At 36.7% G+C, this 24,985-nt stretch overlaps 1 protein-coding gene across 1 annotated transcript; it reads left to right on the forward strand.

Moving 5' to 3' along the window:
* Positions 1-1,238: 1,238 nt before the first annotated feature.
* LOC122077095 (isopentenyl-diphosphate Delta-isomerase I) lies at positions 1,239-7,088 on the forward strand. Its single transcript, XM_042642888.1, has 6 exons — positions 1,239-1,666; positions 2,932-2,987; positions 5,169-5,260; positions 6,231-6,333; positions 6,415-6,552; positions 6,661-7,088. The coding sequence occupies exons 1-6, from the start codon at positions 1,350-1,352 to the stop codon at positions 6,912-6,914; spliced, it is 960 nt and encodes a 319-aa protein (XP_042498822.1). The 5' UTR covers positions 1,239-1,349; the 3' UTR covers positions 6,915-7,088.
* Positions 7,089-24,985: the final 17,897 nt, after the last annotated feature.

Genomic DNA, 24,985 nt, shown 5'->3' on the forward strand with positions numbered 1-24,985 from the left:
GACAGGTACGTGTCTTACTCACACTGTCGGTATTCCTAATGGTAAGTTGGGTCTCCTAGAATTGGGGTGTGACAAAACTTAAAACATTCAATGCCATGAATCAAGAAAATTTGATTCCAATCTAATCTACGTATTTGCATGATCACCAACAAATTTGCAAATAATAAAATGTGAACTAAGTATGAACTGAATTAAAATATAAACTTAAAATCTGACATTCTCACCAATATGATTAATGAAATCAATTTAAGCAAATAATTTTGTGTCAAATTTTGTAATGTTAGCGTTCATATATGTGACATAACTCCACAAAATTTTTATTGATCTCTGAATTTAGCAATGTAACATCAAGAATTCAACGAATTTATTGTCAACGGAATCAATTACTTGTATTCGCTAGCAAAATAATGAATTATATAATCTATTAAGCATGAAATGAATTAAAAAATGAATCCAACAAATCCAATTATTACTAGTTCAAAACCAATTTGCTAATGAACTCTTAATCGTTGCATACTATGAACGATAACCAATCCCTAAAAATGGTAATTCAAGTAACACATAGAGAGAAATCAATATCATTATGATTCATGGGAATGTGAAGATATTCACCTCTTAAATGATATTTGATATCACATTTTTGCATTTGAATGGGTGCCCAAGAACAATGAAAGGCATTTCGGACCTCCGATATATGGGGGGAGAAATGATTCTTGAAAACTAGTAAACATATATTCATATCTTGGTTATAATGTTTCATCCAAACACATGCATATTTGGGCCTTAGCCTAACAGTTTGCAATGCTCAATGGAGTAACTACTGCCGGTTGATCACTTGTGGGTTCCTATTGATTCCTGTGTAGATCTAGTTTACTATGTAATGGCGAATAAGCCATTGAATTGCAACCCAAAATTTATTTATTTATTTATTAGGAAAAACATTAAAACCATTCAATTAAATAAAATCCATCCCCCATAGATCACAAATCCATTACAATCCAAAAGGTAAAGACAGAAATAGGAAAAAGGAAAAAATCTCTCCTTCTGAGTGGACCGAGAAAAAGGCAAAATTTTGTGAAGGTTTTTTTTCCTGGTGAAAAAAAAAAATTGTGAAGGTGACAAAGCTAGAAAACTGTCATTTTCTTCTCTGACTAAATAAGGAAGATAAGAATTCCAAGAAAGACAAATTCAAGAGAGATCAGAGAATAAGCTGTGAAGATCGATATGGTATTGCTTAAAGACGGTATATAAAAGGAGAGTGGTATGCTGTCTAGACTCTGGAGTAGGAAAGAGGGGGAGAGAGATCTGCGGGCCTAGAGGATTTTGACAAGGCTTAAGCCAGCGAAGTTATGTCGAGTTCTGTAACCTCTTCTCTGCTAGGCCTGAGCCTGACAAGCCGAGCTGGAGGAGCAGTCGCAGTTCCGAACGTTTCAATCCAAAATTTTGTTAACCGCAATCAGTTATTAAAATTTTCCTCATCTTCCTCAAACCCCTCTCTTATAAGAAACCCCCTTCCTCTCTCTCGCCTCAATCTCATTGCTCGTCTCTACTCTTCTGCATCTGCATCTGTTGTTGCCAACGCCTCAGCAGCTCCTTCGACGAAGATGGGTGACGTCTCTGATTCCGCCATGGATGCCGTTCAGAGGCGCCTCATGTTTGAGGATGAGTTAGTTCATCTCCCTGATTTGGTTTTCTCTGTTTGGTGTCTGAATGATGATTGATTTGCATGATTTTCCTTAGATGGTTTCAGATCCTTGGCAACTGGGTTTTTTTTTTTATTTCTATTTCTATTGATCAGTTTTATTTTCGTTTACTCCTCGGATTTTATTGTTTGATAGATCGTCTGTTGGGTTTCCCCGTTGGTTGGCGTTGGGGGTATGTCCTTGGATTGTAGATGAGCTGGATTGATCTTACCTCTGTTTCTCTCTGTATGTGTTGGTTTGTTATGTCTCCCACAAGGCCACAACCAGTTCTTTTAGTAATTGATTTCTGATTTTTTTTTTCTTATTCATACTTGGTAAATGAAGATTTGAATGCTTGCTATTGTTGACCAACCTTTTTTTTTTTTTTTTTCACTTTGCGTAGTTCACTTAGAATACTTCCTGGCCTGTTTGGATCTGCCTCTTAGATATACAAAAGTTGTTATTTGAGGAGAATTATCTTTTGGGATTTTTGAGTTTTGGGCACAGATGGGATAGTTCTGTTCTTTCTTATTGCATGGAAGCGTGTGATTCCATTGAAGGCCTGGCTTTTCAGCACTGGAAGGAATTCCGTATGGCAATCCTTTGCTTGGAAGGTGACTGTTATGTTTATGTTGGGAAAGGGAGCTTATGTTAATACAAACAATGAATTTACAATTTCTGTGTATTGCGTTCAAATTGTATGTTATTTGATTTTCCTGCCATTATTATGCAAGTGTGTGGAAGCATTTAGAAGGCATGATCTTCGGTTGGGATAAGGCGGAGTTGTTGTTGGGGTATAGTAGCATATTTAATTTTTGGTATAATTAAAAAATTTACCTTGATCTGATTCCTTGCTTGATTTCTCTGCTTCTTCCTATACCTCATAAGATGGCCTACTTGTTATTTCATTAATTTTACAAGTAAAATGCATTTCCTATGAGGGAACTAATACAGTATGGCAGGAGTGTGAAAATGACTACAATTTTCCTGTATAAGGTTTGCAAACCATCCGATGGAAGTAGCTGTTTGGTCATTTAGTATCAGTTTTTTTTTTCCCCAAAATATTGTATTGATTTTAAATTGAATTATCTATGTATTTAGTACAGACTTCTGGTTGGAATTTGAAATCTTACTACCTTTATGTCTTTTGATTGTTTAAATTACTAAAGTGGTATCTTTTTGCACTCTCTATTATCAGGATAATTGGACCTCATCAGGTGCTAATATTTGTTGCTGTGATTATCTGCAGATGCATTTTAGTGGATGAGAATGATAACGTTGTAGGACATGACTCAAAATATAATTGTAAGTGATAGTTTATGGTGTTTACTTTTTGTGTTAGACAAAATCTAGTGAGCATTTTATCACATAAATCATCCCCCTTCCCCCTCATTTCATTGTGAATTGCTATTGATGCTAATAACTTAATTTACTGTCCAAGATATGGTTACCTGGTTAGTTGTGTTCGGATTCATATTGGTTCACTATTTCCTAAGCAAACATTTCTGGTTTAGTGGGATAGGCTTCTTTCTTTGTATACTATAGCATTTGATTTTATGGTTGGATGTTTCACCTGATAGTATAATCTTTTTGGTGGAAATTTATGGTTTAAGTTCGGGGTGCTGGCCATGGTAGAGGAACAGCATATCCTTTTGCATGAGTCTTGATTATGTCTGAGTGTCTTGACTGTATTTTTCCTTAAGAAACCTTAGGTCTGTTGATCTATTAGGGCCTGCAACGTAGGGAAAGGCACCATATTATGGACCTTTTATCTTACTTAGATTTTTTTTATTATTTAATTTAATAGTTTCCCTATTTCTTTAACAGATTTCTGGTTTTTATAATTTTACCCCCCCCTTTTTAAACTCCATTTGATAGTCTCCCTATTTGTAAGATTTCCTCATCTATTTGCTAATTGATTTATCCCAACATGTCAGGATAATCTCAGCTAAATAATTCACCCCTCGCCCTCCGGGGTTTTTTTGCCTTATCCCAACTTAATGGGGTCAGCTACATTGATCCATGAGAAGATAATAATAGTAATAAAAAATAAATGATAAGTAAATAAATAAAAAGGAAAAACAAAATGAAAATAGATTGAAGAGAGATGAGAGTAAGAGGAAAGAAGTAACAAGCCAACAAGCCTCAGCTAAATGGGGTCGGCTACGTGGATCCTAGCCTTCCAATGGGCTCTATCCAAAGTCATATTTGGGACAAGACCGAGAATGTGCATGTCATTCTTCACCACCTCGCCTATGGTCATTTTGGCTTGCTCCTAGCTGGCTAGCTCTTTTAGCTCCTTCAATCTGTATCAGGTCACTTTTCCTTACTGAGGCATCCACGGGTTTCCTTTGAACATGTTCATACCACCTCAGTCGACTTTCAAGCATCCTCATCTAATATGTTCATTTATACTTTATCCTTCCTAGTTTTGCTGCACATCCATCTAAACATCCTCATCTCAGCTACACTTAGCTTCTTTATATGACATTTCTTAACTGCTCAACATTCTACCCCATATATCATGGCTGGTCGCACCACAGTTCTATAGAATTTTCCCTTAAGCTTTAAACGTATACGCTGGTCACACTACTCTAGAAGAGTTTCTCCACTTCATCCATCCCACTTTAATTCTTTGGGAAACGTCATCCTCTATGTCACCTTCTTTACTCATTTTTTACCCAAGTATCTAAAATAATCACTCTGTGGGATCTCTATCTCTTCGATTGTCACCATTTCATTATCCATCTTAGCGTGGCTAAAATTAAACATCATATATTCCTCCTTCGATCTACGTAGCCGACCCCAGTTAGCTGTCTATGAAAATTCTTATTCTTTAATTATTCTTGCATTTAAAGCTAGTAACTTGAATTTTATGCACACTTCTATATGCCAAGTTGTTAGGTATTGTATAAACATCTTAGTTATGCATTAATGTTTCAAAGAAATTTGCAGTTACAATATCAATCTTGTGCTTCTTTTTCATGATTTTACTAGAATTTCACTCTGAACTACGACAAAGAGGACCACAAAAATACTCAAAATAGCATAATTCATCTATTTCTTGATGGGTTATTTCACTTTCATGTTCATGAGGCAATCATATTTCATGTCATAACTGATGACATGAAATTTATCTCCTAGATTGTAATATAGCTAGTTCATCACTTATTAGGTTCAAATTATTAAAGTGTCTTTTATGGCCTCTAAAGTCCAAGTTTCCATGAAACTATACATCTTGCAGCAGCTGCTTAATGATTGGTTGCAAGAACATTTTTATGTCAATCAGATTTCCAAATTTTCGGTGCTATAAATTGTACCGTGTACTTGGTCTACAAGCTTAACTGTAGCCATAATTTTGAAAATATTTCTGTCTCCCCCCCCCCCTCTTTACTTCTCAGCTATGCTTGGATAACATTGATTTATTTCTTGTTGCGAAAATTTGCTTGGGGTCGTCATTGTCTAACTGCTAATGTTATTGTGCAGGTCATTTAATGGAAAAGATTGAGTCTGAGAATTTGCTCCATCGGGCATTCAGTGTCTTTTTGTTCAACTCCAAGCATGAATTGTTGCTTCAGGTCTTTATTTGAAAAATGATCTTTAATGTTCTGAAATAGTTAAAAAGCGTTTACCCAGTGCACGAGGCTTCGGCCACTGCTGGCCAGGGTCTAGGAAGGATCATAATGTACACAGCCTTTACCCCCACTTCACAGAGAGGCTGTTTCCCAACTTGAATCCACAACCACTAGGTTGCAATGGAGCAACCTTACCTTATCAATTTAATCATTTTTTCTCATTTTGTCAATCCTTTTCTTATTTTGAACTTGTGAACAGTGATGCTATTTTAATATACTTGTCACATGATACCAAAATTTACATACATTTTGCACATAAATATGGTCATAGGCAACTTGGTGTGTAGAGTTTGTAAACATTTTTGTTTTTTTTTCTTTTGGGAGTGCAGGGGGAGGAATGATTCTTTTTCTCTAGCTAGTTCATTGACAAAAATAAATGTTTAGTCAACACCTATGAAAGATCAGTTCTGTGGTACCATATAAAAATCAGCACTGTCCCACTCAACTACTGCTCCATATAGAAACCTGATCTAATATGTATTATTTAATCTTCTGGAGTGAACTCTCAAACATGTTTGCCCAAAATTTTGTCAATACATGGATATGGTTTTCTTCAATATCAGCTTTATGCTCTCTTATGGTTCTTGATTCTAGTATCTGTTTGGGTCTTCAGAATCCAAACTGCAGAGAATTGGATCAGCTTTTAGTTGAACAATTTATTTCGATAAGCATGATGTGATTATTCAGACCCCTATTCTTCATCCAACTCTTGCAATCATAATAAATGATCCCGACCTCAATGTTTCATCTCCATGAGACATGAAAGTTGCCTATTATTGTTATCTGAAGTGCCACCTAAACTAAAATTCTAATCTATTCAGCGAATATCATGAAATCATGGGTGCTTAAACTCCTTTGATACAAACTGACTAATACTGGTAATAGCTTGTTCTCATAATTTTTTTCTTGTCAGCAACGCTCTGCTACAAAGGTTACATTTCCCTTAGTTTGGACAAACACCTGTTGTAGCCATCCTCTGTATCGCGAGTCGGAGCTGATCAAGGAAAACCATCTCGGTATTTATGTCTCTTGCACTGATATATCTTTTGTCTCGGCTTACGGGTCCTAATTGGTTTCATTGCTGGGCACCTGAGCAGGAGTACGCAATGCTGCTCAAAGGAAACTATTTGACGAATTGGGCATTGATGCCTCTGATGTACCTGTGGATGACTTCACCCCCCTTGGCCGGATACTGTACAAAGCTCCATCAGACGGCAAATGGGGAGAACATGAACGTAATAACACTAACTTGATTGATCACAAATCCTCTTAATTTTGGCTACAGTATGCATCTGCTTTTATTAATTTGACCATAGGTCTTTGATCTGTTGTTTCATTTGCAGTTGACTACCTTCTCTTCATTGTAAGAGATGTTAATGTGAATCCCAACCCTGAAGAAGTTGCTGCTGTGCGTTATGTTAATCGTAAGGAGCTGCAAGAGCTTTTGCGGAAAGCAGATGCGGGTGAGGACGGGCTGAAGCTGTCCCCCTGGTTCCAGCTTGTGGTGGACAACTTTCTATTCAAATGGTGGGATCACGTTGAGAAGGGGACCCTAGAGCAAGCAGTGGACATGGAGACAATTCATAAGCTCTCTTAGAGGTTGATTATCTTGTCTTCCTTTGTTAAATTGACCGGCCGGTGGGCTCAGCAAGTTCTATTCCTATTTCCTAATCTGGCTCTCTGGTTCTGTTACTCAGACTAGTGACTTTGGCTTTGGTTTTTAGTGTTTACTGGAACAGTAGAGTTGGTAATCAAATTGGTGTTGGTTTTACATGGTGTTGATGCTTCTGTTATTATGAGCAATAGTGATCTTTCTTTTGTCATGTGGATGGTTTGACATGGCTATCAAGATGGCCTAGCAAGGTCTCCTGAATGTTTGGATGGATGGTATCTCCGTTGAATTGTTCTATGTCTGGTAAACTTGGAACCCTTTATAAACCATCTATGGTTGGACTTAGGGTTGTTAGGAGGGTTGGGTAATGATTCTTTAGATTCCTAATTTTACTGGTTCTCCATCCCTATGATTCTATTTTTCACTACTTTCCACAATTGGAATTTGGCTTTATTACTAGCAAAACTAGAAGAGAAAAGAGCCATTTCCGTAAAAATAAATAAAGTTTTCAAAAAAATGCCAAAGTTTGTTTCCAATACATTCTTAAAATAGATATTGGTCTAGAATGCATTTTGAAACTCAATTTTTCTCTATTTTTTTTATTCAGAATGTGTTTGACTAAATAATCTATTCCAAGAATTTGTAATAAAAAAAGATTCAATGGCCAAGTAAAAGGTTCAAAGTTTTGAGATTTAAGTAGCCCAAGGATTTTGTTTATCTCTTCTGCTCGGCTTTCAACTATTGCCTATTGGAATTTGGAACTGGATATACCACAATGGTAATATGATTGGAATCGTGAAACCAATTCCAAGCAGCAAGCAGTTTGTTGTGGTAACAACTTTGTAAAATTCAAAGAGGCCACTAGGAGAGCGCACTGTTACTTGAGGAATTTAATGATAGTTTTATCTTGGAAACCTAATCACATTTGTCGTGGTTGCACCATCGGGGAGGCATCTATGATCTTTAGGACAACATCAAGTGGTGTGACTTAGCTGAAATTCAGTGAGACCCAAGAATATGACAAGTACCGGACCCACCTTGGAGATCGGTGAGGTATCCCCACCAAGAATACAGCAAGTACCAGGGGTTTGGGAGATCGGTGTGGGAGTTGGTGTTTGACAAAAAAAACCAACTAAAGTATCATCAAGTTCTTTCTTGTAAGAGTATATTTATTTAGATTAATGTGAATAACCTTTGAATGCAATACAACACTAATCTTGGATCCATAGATCGGAACTAGGTCAAATCATCGTACACATCACAGATAAGGTCCTCCTTGCCAAGGAGTCTACTATTCTATTAAGCTCCCTTTTGAACAAATAAAATTATAAGATTCAAAGTTGGATTTTAGCAAAGAATATTCTCCAAACAAGATTGATAATTAGAGGATCCGATGTAGCTCCATGCTGCAAGTAAGAAACCACATCCTTGTTGTCTATTTCCACCAAAGGCTAAGTAACATATATAGCCTTAAGCAATGCTAACGAATCTTTATAGCTTCACCCACTATAGGAATCGAGAAGAGGGCTGGTTTGGAGATTGCAAATTGTGGTTGGCCATGATTATCACAACAAATAAAACAAGTTCCTCCTTTCACCAAATTAGGCGGAAGACTTGCATCACAATTGACATTAAAAATATTTGGAGGAGGTTGACCCCAAAACCGTAATAAGGTATTAAATATCTGAATGACATCTACAGCAGGAGAGATTTAGCCTGATCATATTCTTAGAAACATCTTTCAGACATTGACTAACATGGATTAGAGACCACAAACACCTCCTAAAGTAGTCATTTTATGCGATCCAAACATGTCAACAAATGAAAAATAAAAAGACATTAGCTCCCAACTATTTTCCTTTCCTTTCGAAACAAAAACAACCCTTAAAGGGTGGCTTTAGTATCCATCGAAACTTTGTAAGATAAGCTACAACCTAGCCATACAGATCCCGTAAAAGGGTGCACATAATGAGGATCAACACATATATCTCTTTGACGAAGGTCGAGGTATATGCCCTCCAAAAAAGGTTTAATATTTGGAAGAAAATTATAGCCCTAGATTCTCTTCAAATCAGATGTCGCACCTACTGCCAGATTTAAGCAAAGATGACAAAGCCTACAAATTATCTTTCTCAGCTTCCATGTTAATCAATATATAATAAGTGCACTCTTAATTAAAAAGTTACCAATTAAGATGCACCCCAAATATGTTTATCCTCTAACAGGAATAAAAGGAAACTAAATTTTCAGAATCTCAACAACTTCAGAAGGATGGAATAGGGAGTTTAACAAATAATGATTCTTTGATCGATTTGTTTGATCAACAAGTTGAAATACCTTTTATATTATAAAGTTGAGAACTTGAGGTGATTGAAAGCAGAAACAAAATAGGGTGGGAACCCAAGAGTGATATCATCAAGTTCATTGCTAAAAGTCTTTTACTAAGGTATTAGATTAATATTTGGCTAGCATTACAAATAAGTTTTGGTTCTCTCTTAGAAGTTCTTATTTATTCTACAACAACTTATATTTTCCCACTTGGCCTTTATTGCCATATTCCAAATAAATATCTTAAATTCTAACTTGAGGTACGATCATATAAAACTTAATCCTTAAGGAATACATTTTATTCAATATGAAAATATTATCCTATGAATTATGGTGATGTATGTCCATAAGAAAAAAAAAAAAAAAAAAAAAAAAAAAAAAACACTTTCTTCCATGTATCAGGATGAGTTGTCCTTCTCAAAATGAACCTTTATGTGGTGAGTTTAAACATTATAGAATCAAACCACCCCATGAATAATTTTGGGCCCTAAATTTATTACCTTTTATCCATATAGATATCTGCTATTTTCAACTTTATATGCATAGATTAAATATATGGCATAAATACTTAGTCATATACGAGTCACTTAATCCACAAAAATTCTTCAGTGATTATCTTTTTGTGGAAAATTTAACCATCATTTTTTTAGTGTCAATGCCACTCGATGATCCTAAACAACTTATTTAATAAAAAATTAATTTATCTCAATGTGTTGATTCACTAAGAATTTCTTGTTAAGAAATTACACTATCGTAGTATTTGTCACATAAGATTTGAATGAATTTTTCAATAAAAGGTGTCACCTCAAGATCTTGTGATGACAGATTGGTTGATTCTTTAACATAAAACAAAAGAAAGACTTTAACATAAAAGACATTGGCTGTGATTTGTCTTTTATGAAAACTATAATAATGGTTTATGATTGTCTTATGCTGTTTTTTAAATTAAAAATGATAAATGAGAGGAGGCTGGTTAAAGTAGGAGTCTGAAGTATATTATGTCAATGCCCCCATAAGCCATTCTCCTTCCCACCTTCTATCTCAAATATATACAATAATGCAATTGGTTTGGGTCTTTTGGCCACTAGATTTCAGAATGAACAAAAATTTCACAACTGAAATTAACTAGTTTTGAACCAAATGAACTTAGTTACTTTGATAATTAACTATATTATTCATTTTTGTGCCATGAAAGGTTACAAAGTGAATACAGAATGTATGAGTAATTTATTTTTATAATAACAGTGGTTTATAGATAAAAAAGAATCTCTCTCTCTCTCTCTCTCTCTCTCTCTCCCATCACATTCAAATTATAAAATTATTGACAACTGTCAGTTTGGGCTATTGGTGAGGACTGCCTTAAAAATGTTTTTTAAGAGACAATTTTACAGTATGTCATAACTTTCACTTTTAAAATAGAAGAAATAGTCTTATTAGATTCTTTTAAATACTTCCTCTGCGAAGGCAATACTAAGCCTTGTGTAGACCTAAACATAAATTAAATTACCTATTCTAAATGTATGTAAGATATTTCTAAAAAAATCACTTTTTTTTTTTTTTTTTTGTTAATGAAAAAAAAAATCACATTTAAGAATACCATTTTTGACACACACCTAATGTAGGTCTGGATCAAAATGAGCTACTAGTACCATAACAATTTACAATGAATTTTTCTCTGACATTTTATGATATAAAGATGTCTTCAAACTTATTTGTTTATTTTCAAATTTTGCATGGTGAGCAATAGGTTTAAAAATACCTTCACTTCTATATGTGAGTATCGTAATTGAAGTAGGCAATTCATTGAATTCTCTGTTTTCATGACTGCATCCTCCCAGTGTTGTATCCTCCAGAAATTTGATATGCTGAGATTCTAAATTTGTTATGTACTGAAATAGGTACTCTATGCTGAAATTAAGTCGTGTCATTTTTAGTGAAAAGCTATAATTTATCAATTTGGGCTAAACCTACAATTTAGTATAACTTATATCCTTAATGCTGATATTAATTACTTATATTAATTTTCAATGACAAACCAATACTCATTACAATTTGTATGTGGGATAAAGTTACAACTTGCAAAGATCAACAAATTGTGTTGCACTAAAACAAGTAACCAATGCTCACTACAGACTGCCTGGGCTAGGGTTACAAATTATAATTATCTTTTTAATTTTACGTCTTTAAATTGAAAGTATAATGTTCAATATCAAACATGCATTCATTATAACTTAGTTATTGATTGCTGGAGTTATATTAATATATCGATATCATATTTTATTATATAAACGCACGAAGTTGCAAATCTTTCACTTGATTATTTTGCCATTTTTCTTTTTATTTTCTTAATTTCCTGATACCCTTTATATTTTAATATTTAAAATTTTTTATAAAACTCAAATATTCTCAAAATTTTATAAAACTCAAATATTTTCAAATTTTCGTATTCTCTCTCTCACACATTCCTATCTCTACCCAAAAAAAAAAAATCTTATCTCTAACTAATAAGAACTCGAATACTCTCCAAAATAAAAAAATATTTAATATCTCACTTCCCTTCTCTCTCTCTCTCTCTCATGTTCCTATCTCTACTCAAAAAATAAAATATCATATCTCTATTGTAACTTGATATCTATTATGAACCCTCACTGATACAACTTCTATATAAATATAACTCATTATCCTCAATTCGAATGACCTCATTCTACCTAATTTATTCTCTCTTGCAATACCGTTGCAGAAATCATTATTAAGCTAATAAAAAATCCTATCTCTATTGTAAATATCTCACATCCCTTATTTCTCTCTCTCTCTCTCTCTCTCTCTCTCTCTCTCTCTCTCTCTCTCTCTCTCTCTCTCTCTCTCTCCATGCTTTATTTACTCTTCATCCTCTCACGTTTTGTTATACCAGTACCCTAATCCGGTCTAATTAGAAACTGTTGAGACAGTCCTCGGATTAGAGATCGAAAGTACGATCAGGTTTTGGCTTACGGTTGCGCATTGCCGAAGGGGTAAGGATGACCCCACATGTTCGTGTATTGCATGCTTATCTAACTGGAGGAGATTCATACCTTCCGATCCCAGACGGTAAGTGACCCGACTCCCCACACTTGATTTTCGACAGGCATCATAACTGCCGAAAGAACTTGAGTATGTCCGAGGGTAACCACCCATGCGAGACCAACCATGGGACAGCAAGATGTCAAGATAGTAAGCTGTCTTGGCCATCGAAAACAAGCCACTGGAAGCAGCCTAGGCCTGAATCCGTTGCTTGTTTCCGATGAGTTGACAAGCTGCTGTCGAGGTTCTGATGCCCGTGGTTCCCACCACTAGCATCGTAAATGGTTCCGGATGATCCCAAATGATCCTCCACATTTTTCCCTTGATGTAGGCACCTTATGGACCTAAATGTGCGGGTTCTCGTGCCCCGAATTTCAATTTAACCCGATTGGTTCAAAAGAGGTCCAAACCAAACAGACCCTTAAGGCCAACTTAAGTTATAAGTTGGGAAATGAGGATTCATTTCCTCATTTCACTTGTGCTCAACATAGGAGAGGAGAGAAGGAGGAGAGGAAGGAATAAGAAGAGGAAGAAGAAGGGGATTGGAGGCCTACCTTGGTGCCGGCTGCCGCCTTGTTGCCGAAATCATTGTCGGAGGTAAGTACAACCTCCCATGCCACTCTCTCTCTTCATTTCGACCTAGACAAAGCCAGGCATGGATAGAATCTTGGTGTACACACCATGTTAAGGTTGTAGGATGGGTATTCTACCCTCCCGGTGTTGTTGCCGAGCTCGAACCAAGCCCGGTGAGCTCCAACAACATGTAATGCCAAAAGACCAACTAGGGTTTCGATCGTTCGATCGATGTATCTCTCAAATGGCTCAGTGGAATTAGAATTTTCTTGACTTAGAATGATGCTAGGAACATCTCCTACAAACTCCATGGAACAAATCCCGGCAATCGGGCCGGAGCCAGAAAGCCCCAAATTGTTGGACTGCCCTGTACCACCACCGAAAACAGCCCACTGGATCCACTGGGTTTGTTTCCTGTGGCATATTTCTGATGGACATGGAGCCTTATGTGCTCTCTGTCACCTCCACTAGAAATAGGTCTGATATTTCTGGTGGAAATGCCCTGTTTTCGGTGGTTGTTTCCGGTGACATTACTGTCATTGGGAGACAATGTGTGTACATTTTGGGGGTGACTTGTGTAGGTCCCTCCCGATGTTCCCGATGCGTACTGATATATGATTCCCTTTGTGTCTAGGATAGTGATGCGCACGTACCCCAAAGTCAGAATTGATTTGATTGATCGGTGGCCTTACTTGAACCCTAAACCAAACAAAGATCAACAATGTGAGGGATGGACTGTGTTTATTTCTAAAATGGTTATTATCATTAAATTGTTCACATGTTTAGATTGTATGTTTAATTGTAATTATTCAAATACGATTATGATATGCTACATTGTCATTTTACAATTTTGATATGAATTGTATGGAAATGTATGACGGGATCCAGTGTGGCCGAGGCGGTATCGATATCATGATCGATGTGTGTTTGGATGTGTGTGTGTGTGTGAGACAGAATCCGGCGTGGCCAAGTTGGTACCGGTGTCGTGATTGCCATATGTATGTTGCATTCATACATTGATTATGTGCATTAGAGTTAGTTATAGTCACAGGTTATACTTTGTGGCTAAGGTCTCGCTGGTATCGTGTACCCCGGGACTACATTTGGAAATGATATGCTTCGTGGTCGAGGTCTTGTTGGTGTTGTATAGTCCATACTCAACTGTGATATGTATGTTAGATTAGGTAAAAGGTCTTGGATTACACTTTGTGGCCAAGGTCTCTCTGGTATCGTGTACCTGGGACTGTATTTGGAGATAGATTACACTTTGTGGCCGAGGTCTCTCCGATATCGTGTAATCCATACTAACTGTATCATTATGAAGACATGTAGTATATATGTGGTTAGGTATCACTTCCTATGCTACGCACCCTTGCCAACAGGGGTTGAGGTGTTGGATAACCCATTGTGGTATGCTTGATGAGCCTTTCCAAAGTGCCACTCCCGCGGTATGATGTGATTGTTGCCGGAGGTGAAAACCTATCCGGTGTGGTCGATGTGTTACTGGTGTCGTGACTGCCAGGATGGGATTATCAGGGGTTTGTTGGGTGACCCATCGATGCATACGGGTCCGGTAGGCTTCTAATCACAGCTAGGGTTTGTATCGCTGCGTAGTCGATATCGTTTTCGAGAGAAGAAATACAACCTAATGTGCCGTAATAGCATATACCAGACTTAGTTTGTATTGTTAGGTGGATAATAAATAAATAAACTGCATCACGAGTATCATGGACTATATGTTTAATTTTCGCAATCATGCATCATAAATTATGACTTCTAGTATCTTGCTTGGATGTGCTTGCCCCACCCCTCACTAAGCGAGTTGGAAAGCTCACCCCACGTATACACCTCTTTTTAGATGATGTTGTAAGTACCGTGGTGCCAATGGCGGGTGACCCAGTATCTTCTGGGTCGAAGTATGGTGTGAGCGACTGGTGGATCCCAGAAGCAGAGGAGCACGATCAGGACTGTGCTTGCGACCACTGTGCTTACATCGCACCGTGAGATTATACATCACATTTTGATACTTTTGGATATAGTTGTGGATTGTATATTTTCTTGAGATTATATTATATGTCATGGATGAATATAACAGAATAACTTAGTTATTGCTATTATATTACCATTAGATGTATCCCCATTTTATCTATAATTCCGCTGCTATACTCTGATTCCGCTGCTTATGTTGGTTTGTGTTGTGAGATTGTGAAAATGTTAAAGTACTGCTATCAGAGATCCTAGTAGGTTGTAAGACAGGTACGTGTCTTACTCACATCGCTGGTATTCCTAATGGTAAATTGGGTCTGCCGGGAGTGGAGTGTGACACGTTTCAACCCTCATCTCTCTCACATTCCTTTCATTCTTATCCTATTTATTAGGGAACAAATCTTTCATTATTTTTTTGGTATCTTATTTATTAGTAAACAAAATCTTCCCTCTTCCCTCTTCCCTCCCCTTCATTAGGAATCTCTCTCTCTCTCTCTCTCTCTCTCTTCATGTTTTATCTAATAATTATATTGGATGAATATATTCTACTATAACTCTCTCTCTCCCTATCTAAAATAAATCTCTCATTAAATTTCTCTCTCCTCTAATAATTATATTGGATGAATATATTCTACTATAACTCTTTCTCTCCCTATCTAAAATAAATCTCTCATTAAATTTCTCTCTCCCCTCCACTCCTATCCAGGTTGAAAATCTCCCCTCTTTCCCATATCTCTCTCGCTCTCTCATGTTGTTCCCTTCCCAACCTTGTGTCCACGTCTCTTCCATTCTTTCTCATAATTCTAAATAATGATGCGCATAATTCCTTACTCAGCAAAGACTGCTCATACGATTGTAATTCGTTCCACTATGGCAAGGACTCAGGCTCTTGCATACTGCTAGATTGTGTTCACATTGATTCAGGGGGCAAATTGAAGCAGTTAAGCATGGTTAATTGAAAATCTATGATGGCAATCTTCGGTTAGACGTAGCTCAGGTCATTGCATTGTTCTTTAATTATCTATCTAATTTTGTGTAAATAAACCACATTACCACAATTTTCTAACGGACTTGATTTCTAAGTAATATTATGACGAATTTAAACTTCAATGAACTCTCTCTCTCTCTCTCTCTCTCTCTCTCTCTCTCTCTCTGTGTATGTGTTTCAAATACATCTTGTTTTGTTTGTTTGGTTTTAAAAATACTGGTTTTGGTCTTCCTTGGAGATCTTTGCCTAGGGGATAATGACTAATGAATTTGAGTTTTGGGTTAACACGTGAGAATTTGAATTGGTGTTTGATTCTCTCGAATTCTTTGTGGTATTGCAATTCCCCTTTTGTTCTATGTCAGCTTGTATGTAACAATATATTATCTAACTTTAGAGATCCCAAAAATAAGAAAATGTGGTTGATGTTTTTCTTTCTTTCTGAGTATGATTCGTCTTTGAAATTTGGGTAGTAATATAAGTACTTCAACAAAAGAATAAAGTGAGAAACCAACAAATCATTAAAATCCAGTCACAAGGAAAAATCATGAAATCTGAAATTTAAATTTATGGGTGAAATGTAACACATCAAATCATTGAATTTTTATGTATCTTTCCTGTAGTGAATTTTTATGTATCTTTCCTGTAACCATCTTAGCTATAGGGAATTATTCTATTGTTGGACTATAGGAGGATGAGTCTCTCTCTTTGTATTTATTTATTTATTTATTTTTGGGGGGTTACAAGCTATCAAGCAGAGGAAAGTCACTCAAAATAGATAATCTAACATAAACTATGACATAAGAAGAGTATTTATTAACCGGGTTTTTTTTGGTCCTTAACAACAATAAGGTTCTTTCACCAAATTGTTGCATCATCTTCTTCTTCTTCTTTTATTTCAATAATGTGGTCATTGAGTATGAGAGTTACTAAAGGTAGGTATCTCTCGAATAGTTGATGTGAGTTACTTTCTTTGCTCCCTCAACTCAAGTCAAGGTTGGTATTATTGGGGTAGTATCCTTGAATATGTCTTACAACGTCATTGATGCTCACTATTATGTGATTAGGTCCAAGATAGATTTTTCAATATAGTTTTTGTGCAGGCCATCAAATATATTACATGCTAATGATCCATGAGTGGTGTTTTTTGTCTCTATTTATGAATCTTTTGTGTATTTTTTTTTTCTTTAGCTAAGTAAGAAGAGGGTGGTGATGTGTGTCTTCTTTGTACTAAGTAATAATGTAGGTGTTATGGCTACTCATTTCATGCTTTCACAAGACAATATAGGACTACAGTTTGCGATAAACCATATAGGTATGTTGGATGGATATTCCAGGCTTTGACATGAGATAGTTCTTTTTATAAGAATTTACATTGTAACTTTTGAATGGTTCTTCGTATAAGAATTTACATTGTAACTTTTGAATTATTTTGGATTGATAAAAGGTTTACTGGACGCTATATATCAAAGGAATTCATTTTGATTGAATCAATGATCAATCTCGGTATCACTTCGCTAACAACATTCATAATGTACTCTATAGAATCAATGATTAATTTCGGTGTCACTTCACTAACAACATTCATAATGTAAATATAATATCCTTTGGAGAATCAGAGTACCAAATTAAGATCCCAACATTAGCTTATGTTTATATCTCTACCTTTACCATATATACATTTTTTACTAATAAATGATGTTTGTTTGAGGATGGTCTATAAATTAGAATTGTTGAAGCCATTTTAATTTATCATTTGACTTTCTAATTTTCAGAAATTCAAGCTCGAGTGCCTATGGCTAATCACAGCTTTGAACATATTGAATGCTAATGAACTTAATAGGTGTCTAAAGGCATCCGATCAATTCATAGATGACAACTGTTTTCGAAATATTAAATTTAAAGAAAAATTACACCCCCCCTCCCCTGTAGTTTGCGAAATTACATGTGGGTCCAAGGGTTTGAACGATTTATGTGCCCCTCCCATGTAGTTTGAAAGATTCTTAAAATTAGGTCCAATCCGTTAGTCACCGTGAATTTGAAATTGTTAGTTGGTGACTTCACCACTTTAATGCCGAAGATACCCTTATAAGAAAGTGAAGTTACTAATACACCCTTCACTTAAAACGAACGAAAGAGAAAATCCCCAAATCACTTTGTTGTTCTTCAACCTAGGAATGGAACGGACATTCGACTGCAACCTCCACTAGGTCAGAGAAGAAGAAAAAATCCAGCGAAGAAGCTTACAAAAATGGAATTTTAATTTGACGATAACAATAAGGGATCAAGAAATTAGATTAACGAGTGTGAAAGGTCTGATTCCAAGGCCAGGACAGAGATCAAGAGTGATAGCTCCCATGGCCGTGCCCTCACACCTTCTTCTAGGTCTTTGTATCATCTCTTCTTCACGCTTGTTGTTTCTTCGCCTTCTTTCCTCCATTTATTTTGCCTAGAGAATCAAGTGCGCTGTTTATATATGTGGGTGATGTATTTGATCACAATGATTGTATTTGAATCTGGAGATCAAATCATTTTCCAACCAGATTCTATTCCCTTTTTCCTTTTTTCACTTTGAGTTTGTTGAGTTTAACACAGTCGATTTAGATTTTGGATGACAATGGCGAATGGCAACTCACTAGCCTAGAACCGGATTCTCTTACAAGGTATCTCCTCTTTCCCATTTTCCATAGGAGCCATTAAAGTTGGATGTCGTTATTAGTTTTCTAGATTATGGTTTCCATATTCGCTTTGATCCCTGGTCCTATGTATGATTTCAACTGCTAATTGCTACTTCTAGGAGCTAAAACCCTTAAAAGGAATTCCATTTAGTGTAAAGAATGTGAAGCTAGTTAATGGAATCTGGATATTAAGGTTTGATGCTTCCATCAGAGGAATTTCATGTTTGTACTTCCATAGAGCACTAACTAGAGGTGAAGAAAAACATAACTGTTCATTGAATTATTTGCAAAGGTCTCGCCTCCACCTTCTCCAATGGTTATGTTTTAGGGATTTGATTTGAGTGGTTTGGGTATATGAGTATAAAAGGGTATAATGGTGCTCTCATATTAAGACTATCTCTATGAAAGGGGTATTATGGTCTTTTGTTGTATAAAAGTAACAGCATACTCACACCGTCAATGTTAGGGGAGGGCACGTAAATCGTTCAAACCCTTGGAACCACATGGAATTTCGGCAAACTACAGGGGGGCGTAATTTTTCCTAAATTTAAAGTAGTTTTCCCCCTCTTCTTAGACATACAAACTTGATTACATTCACTTAATTTTTTTTTTTTTTCCTAATGGTGGGGTGGGGTAATAAGAGAGGTAGAGGTGAAGGCAGGACGTGGTTTGAGGTCTTGGCTACAATGAGCCAAAGACTTTAAGGTATTTATTGCATTGCATATAATTTTTTTCTTCTGTCTATTAGATAATTTCATATACCGATGAATCATCCTTCAAGTACAATACCCTGCATATATGACACAAACTCTCTAGTTCGGAAACCCATCCACCATTTGACCTTATGCCCAATCCCATCCCTTGCCTTGGGACATCCTTGAATTATTAGTGCACATTCACATTTTCTAAGCTTACTTTGTGGACCACTTTCCAAAACTTCATCTAGCTTAGCATGGATGATTAGTCTCTTTTTTATTTTCGTATTAGATTATTTTATGTGACAATGATTATAACCCCAAGGGTGTAGCCGAGTTGACAAGGGACGTTCTCTTTAGGACATCTATGGTTATGAGTTTGACTCTTCTTACTTCTTTGGGGATACTCACACAGAGTGTTTAGTGCTCTTCACTGCTTCCAGTGAAAGTTGAATATAAAAGATGATGACTTGCTCCTTCCTTCATAACTCCTCCCATTTCTCTCTTTCTAGATATTGTCTAATCCTAAGACAAATCCAGCCATCCAAGAATCTTTTGCAGCCAACACTCTATGCTTCCTTTCCACTAGTTTGATAGATCAAATAAAGAAGCTGGATTGTTCTAAGTCATGTCAAATCTATTACACCCGTGCCCCAATCCGGTCTAATTTGAACTATTGTAACAGGTCTCGGATCAGAGATCAAAAGTACAACTAGATTTTGGCTCGCGGCTGCGCATGCCAAAGGGGTAGAGAAGACCCCACATGTTCATGCATTGCATGCCTATCTAACTGGAGGGGATTCATACTTTTTGATCCCAGACGGTAAGTGACCCGACTCCCCACACTTGATTTTTGGCACGCATTATAATTGCCGAAAAGCCTTGGGCATGTCCGAGGATAACCACCAGTGTGAGACCAACCATGGGACAGCAAGCTATCTTGACCACCGAAAACAAGCCATCAGAAGCAGCTTGGGCATGAATCCAGTGCCTGTTTTTGGTGGGTCCACAGGCTACTGTCAAGGTTCCGATGCCCATGGGTCCCACCACTCGCATCGTAAATGGTTTCGGATAATCCCAAATCATTCTCCACATCTTCCTCTTGATGTGAACACCTTATGGACCTAAATGTGCGGGTCTTCGTGCCCTGAAACTCATTTTAACCCGATTGGTTCAAAAGAGGCCCAAACCAAACAAACCCTACGGCCAACTTAAGTTATAAGTTGGGAAATGAGGATTTAGTTCCTCATTTCCCTTGTGCCCAACGTCGGAGAGGAGAGAAAGAGGAGATAAAGGAAGAAGAAGAGGAAGAAGGAGAAGATTGGAGGCCTACCTTGGTGCCGGCTGCCGCCTTGTTGCTGGAATTGCTGTCAGAGGTAAGTAAAACCTCCCATGCCACTCTCTCTCTTCGTTTTGACCTAGAAAAAGCTAGGTATGGATAGAATCTTGGTGTACACACCATGTTAAGGTTGTGGGATGTGTGTTCTACCCTCCCGGTGTTGTTGCCGAGCTCAAACTAAGCCTGGTGAGCTCCAGTAATATATAATGCCAAAAGACCAACTAGGATTTCCATCGTTCAATCGACGTATCTCCCAAACGGCTTAGTGTAATTGGAAATTTATTCGCTTAGAATGATGCTAGGAACATCCCCTACAAACTCCATGGAACAAATCTCGATAATCGGGCCCGAGCAAAAAAGCTCTAAATTGGTTGGACTGGCCTGTACCACCAACGAAAACAACCCACCGGATCCACTGGGTCTGTTTCCAGTGGCATATTTCCAATGGACATGGAGCCTTATGTGCTCTCTATCACCTTCATCGAAAACAGGTCTGATATTTCAGGTGGAAATGCCCTGTTTCCAATGGTTATTTTTGGTGATATTACTGTCATTGGGAGATAGTGTCTATACATTTTGGGGGTGACTTGTGTAGGTCCCTCCTAATGTTCCTGATGCGTACTGATGTACGATTCCCTTTGTGTATAGAACAGTGATGCGCACGTGCCCTGAAGTCGGAAATGAATTTGATTGATCGGTGGCCTTACTTGAACCCTAAACTAAACAAAGATCAACAAGGTGAGGGATGGACTGTGTTTATTTTTGAATGTTGATTATTTCTTAAATTGCTCACATACTTAGAATTATATGTTTAATTGATATTTTCATTTTATGATCATGATATGAATTATATGGAAATGTATGACGGGATCCGGTGTGGCCGAGGTCATACCAATACCATGATCGCCGTGTGTTTGGATGTGTGTGTGTGTGTGACAGAATCCGGCATGACCGAGGTGGTACCGATGCCGTGATTGCTATATGGATGTTGCATACATGCATTAATTATGTGCATTAGAGTTAGTTATAGTCGCGGGTTATACTTTGTGACCGAGGTCTTGCCGGTGTTGCGTAGTCCATACCCAACTGTGATATGTATGCTAGATTTGGTAAACGGTCTCGGGTTTCACTTTATGACCAAGGTCTCTCTGGTATCGTGTACCCGAGACTGTATTTGGAGATGGATTACACTTTATGGCCGAGGTCTCTCCGGTATCGTGTAATCCATACTAACTGTATCATTATGAAGGCATGTAGTATATATATGGTTAGGTATCTCTCCCTATGCTATGCACATTTGCCAACAGGGGTTAAGATGTTGGATAACCCATTATGGTATGTTTATTGAGCCTTTCCGAAGTGCCACTCCCACGGTACGATGTGATTGTTACTGGAGGCGGGAACTTGTCTGGCATGACCGATGTATTACCAGTGTCACGACTGCCAAGAGGGGGTTATCAGGGGTTTTTTGGGTGACCCATGGACGTATACAGAGACCGATAGGCTTTTAATCATGGCTAAGATTTGTATCGCTGCGTAGTCGATATCGTTTTCAAGACAAAGGATATAGCCTAATGCGTCGTAATAGCATGTACCAGACTTAGTTTGTGTTGTTAGGTGGATAATAAATAAATGAACTGCATCACGAGCATCATGGACTATGTATTTAATTTCTGTAATCATGCATCATAAATTATGACTGCTAGTATCTTGCTTGGATGTGCTTGCCCCACCCCTCACTGAGCGAGTTGGAAAGCTCACACGTATACACCCCTTTTTAGATGATGAAGCAGGTACCGTGATGCCAATGGCGGGTGACCCAGTATCTTCTAGGTTGGAGTATGGTGTGAGTGACTGGTAAATGCCAGAAGCAGAGGAGCACGATCAGGACTGTGGTTGCGATCACTATGCTTACGCCGCACCGTGAGATTGTACATCATATTTTGATACTTTTGGATATAGTTGTGGATTGTATATTTTCTTGAGATTATATTATATTTCATAGATGAATGTAACAGAATAACTCGGTTATTGCTATTATATTACCATTAGATGTTTGCCCATTTTATTTATGATTCCGCTACTATACTCTGATTCCGCTGATTATGTTGGTTTGTGTTGTGAGATTATGAAAATATTAAGATACTGCTATAAGAGATCCTGGTAGATTTGTAAGACAGGTACCTGACTTACTCACACCGTCGGTATTCCTAATGGTAAGTTGGGTCTGCTGGGAGTGGGGTGTGACAAAATCATGCTATAAAACCATTCCATATTTTCATGGAGAAGCTATACTCTAGGAAAATATGAGGAATTCTTTCAACTTTCAGACATAAAGATCACTGAGAAGAGAGTAAACCACTGTTAATTTTAATTATCTCATCCATAGGAAACTTTTCATTCATCAAACGCCCCAAAGATAGATTGACACGACTGTAAGTAAGATACCCAAACAGTAGATAACCAAGGGACCTTAGGATGTTAGCGTCAAATTTCATTATAGGAAAATATTATTATGAACAAACTAAAGGGGGTACAACTCCACACACCTTTGTCCTTCACATCACGATGGGGAAAAGTAATATCCTCGAAATATTTTACTTATTGATTTTATTAAATGCGTCTTACTGAAATTTCTGATAAAAGATGATTTTGAACAGAATTGATCATTTTTTTTTTTTAATATATTCATTCGGTTAAACTCTTACTATCTATTAGCAAGTTAAATTAGATTGACAATTTAGGCAAAGTATTATGATTAAATAAGGCCTAAGTGCCATCCAATCTTCTATGACTCAAAGATTAGTTTTGTAGCTATTGGCAAATTGAATAATTATCGAGCTAATTTTTTTTTCTTACTATTTCATAGTAATATTTTCTTACGAGACTTTTTCCTAATTAAAATTTCATATCTCAAATATCCTCTAAAATAGTTGTTTCTAAAAGGATGAACAACTCTCTTGAGGAAACCATTTAAAAGAATTATTATGTCATTTAAATTTTATAAGAGTTGTTGGACACTTGAAAAATAATTTGGATTACCAACTACATGAAATAAATGAAAATACAATGAATGTACAATTTTGTCCACACAAAATACACACTAAAAAATATGTTTTACGACACGTGCAGGTGCATTTGCACGTATGCTTTACTAGTACTCTATAAAAGTGTGTACTCTTCACATTTTGGCAAACTTTTAATGGCCTTGACCCACCTCAAAAATATCTCACACGTGAACTGTCGTCTTAAACGTATCCCACTATTTGTACAAAATATGACGCATCCTTTCTATCTTGAATAGTTGCATACACTTGGTTCCCTATAAAATGACACCGCAGTGTTTCAATTAGGGATGTAAACGGATCGTATTCGGCTCGAATAGGAGGCTATCGGAATTCGAATCCGTTTAATGGGAGTCTATCCGAATTCGATCCGTTTATCCGACTGGATATCTAAAACGTTATTAAATTCGAATTCGTTTATCTTAATGGTAATCGGATATTATCCAATCCGATCCATTTAACGAATGGATACCGAATATCTGAATCCGAGAATCCGATTATTACTTGGATTTCTTTGCTTACCCATGTGTTATTTTAAATGAAAGCCATCACACTTGCTCAATCACTTACAACAAATATATAAATCAATTCAAGCAATTTATTTTGGAATCACATAGCCTATAATCACAACAAAAACTAGCTTTAAGTGCCTAATCCAAATCTATTTTTTGTTCAAATGTTGAGAAGATATGAGACACAGAGAGTAGATTTATCTAAAAAAAAAACACTTGATACTCCAATAACTACACAAATCCATCTTGACCAACATCACATATGATATTTCTGCAAGATTATTATCTAATAAAATTTAATATATTTACTTAATACTATAATGAAAGAAACGAATTCAGAGAAATGGATACGGATATTCTTTACCATCGGATAGCTAAACGAATCAAATAATAATCGATCAGAAACTAAGATTATCATATTCGTATCCACTACATTTTTGGATCGATTAGGATAATTATGCATTTTCTGAATACAGATACCCCTAAATGAATATGAACCCGGATCGAATATGGATTTTCGACTATCCATTTACATCATAGTTTCAATGAGTCACTAATCCCTCTCCTTGTATTTGCATAATGATTCCATCTTTTATCGCTCAAAATGATATTTATCCCTTTATGAATCCTTTTGCATATGTTTTTCAGTGTCTTCTGTTAATACTCTCCATAATCTACTACAAAATACCCAACAATGAGAAACGGCTACAATAGATTCTCACAGTCTTACAAAGAGGGAACTCCAAGTTCTATGTAAGAAGCACAATATTTCAATGAATGTGAGCAACGAAGCCATGATTTTACCACTGAAAACTCTCATCCGCGTGAGCCCTTT

Source organism: Macadamia integrifolia, chromosome 4 (genome assembly GCF_013358625.1).
Source record: "Macadamia integrifolia cultivar HAES 741 chromosome 4, SCU_Mint_v3, whole genome shotgun sequence".
NCBI classification, from domain to species: Eukaryota; Viridiplantae; Streptophyta; class Magnoliopsida; order Proteales; family Proteaceae; genus Macadamia; species Macadamia integrifolia.

Bases quoted from the DNA above. Each gene is read 5' to 3' on its own strand.
- LOC122077095 (XM_042642888.1), top strand. From the start codon at position 1,350: ATGTCGAGTTCTGTAACCTCTTCTCTGCTAGGCCTGAGCCTGACAAGC. The intron at 2,988-5,168 runs GTAAGTGATAGT...GTTATTGTGCAG, and splicing joins ACATGACTCAAAATATAATT to GTCATTTAATGGAAAAGATT. The intron at 6,334-6,414 runs GTATTTATGTCT...GCACCTGAGCAG, and splicing joins GATCAAGGAAAACCATCTCG to GAGTACGCAATGCTGCTCAA.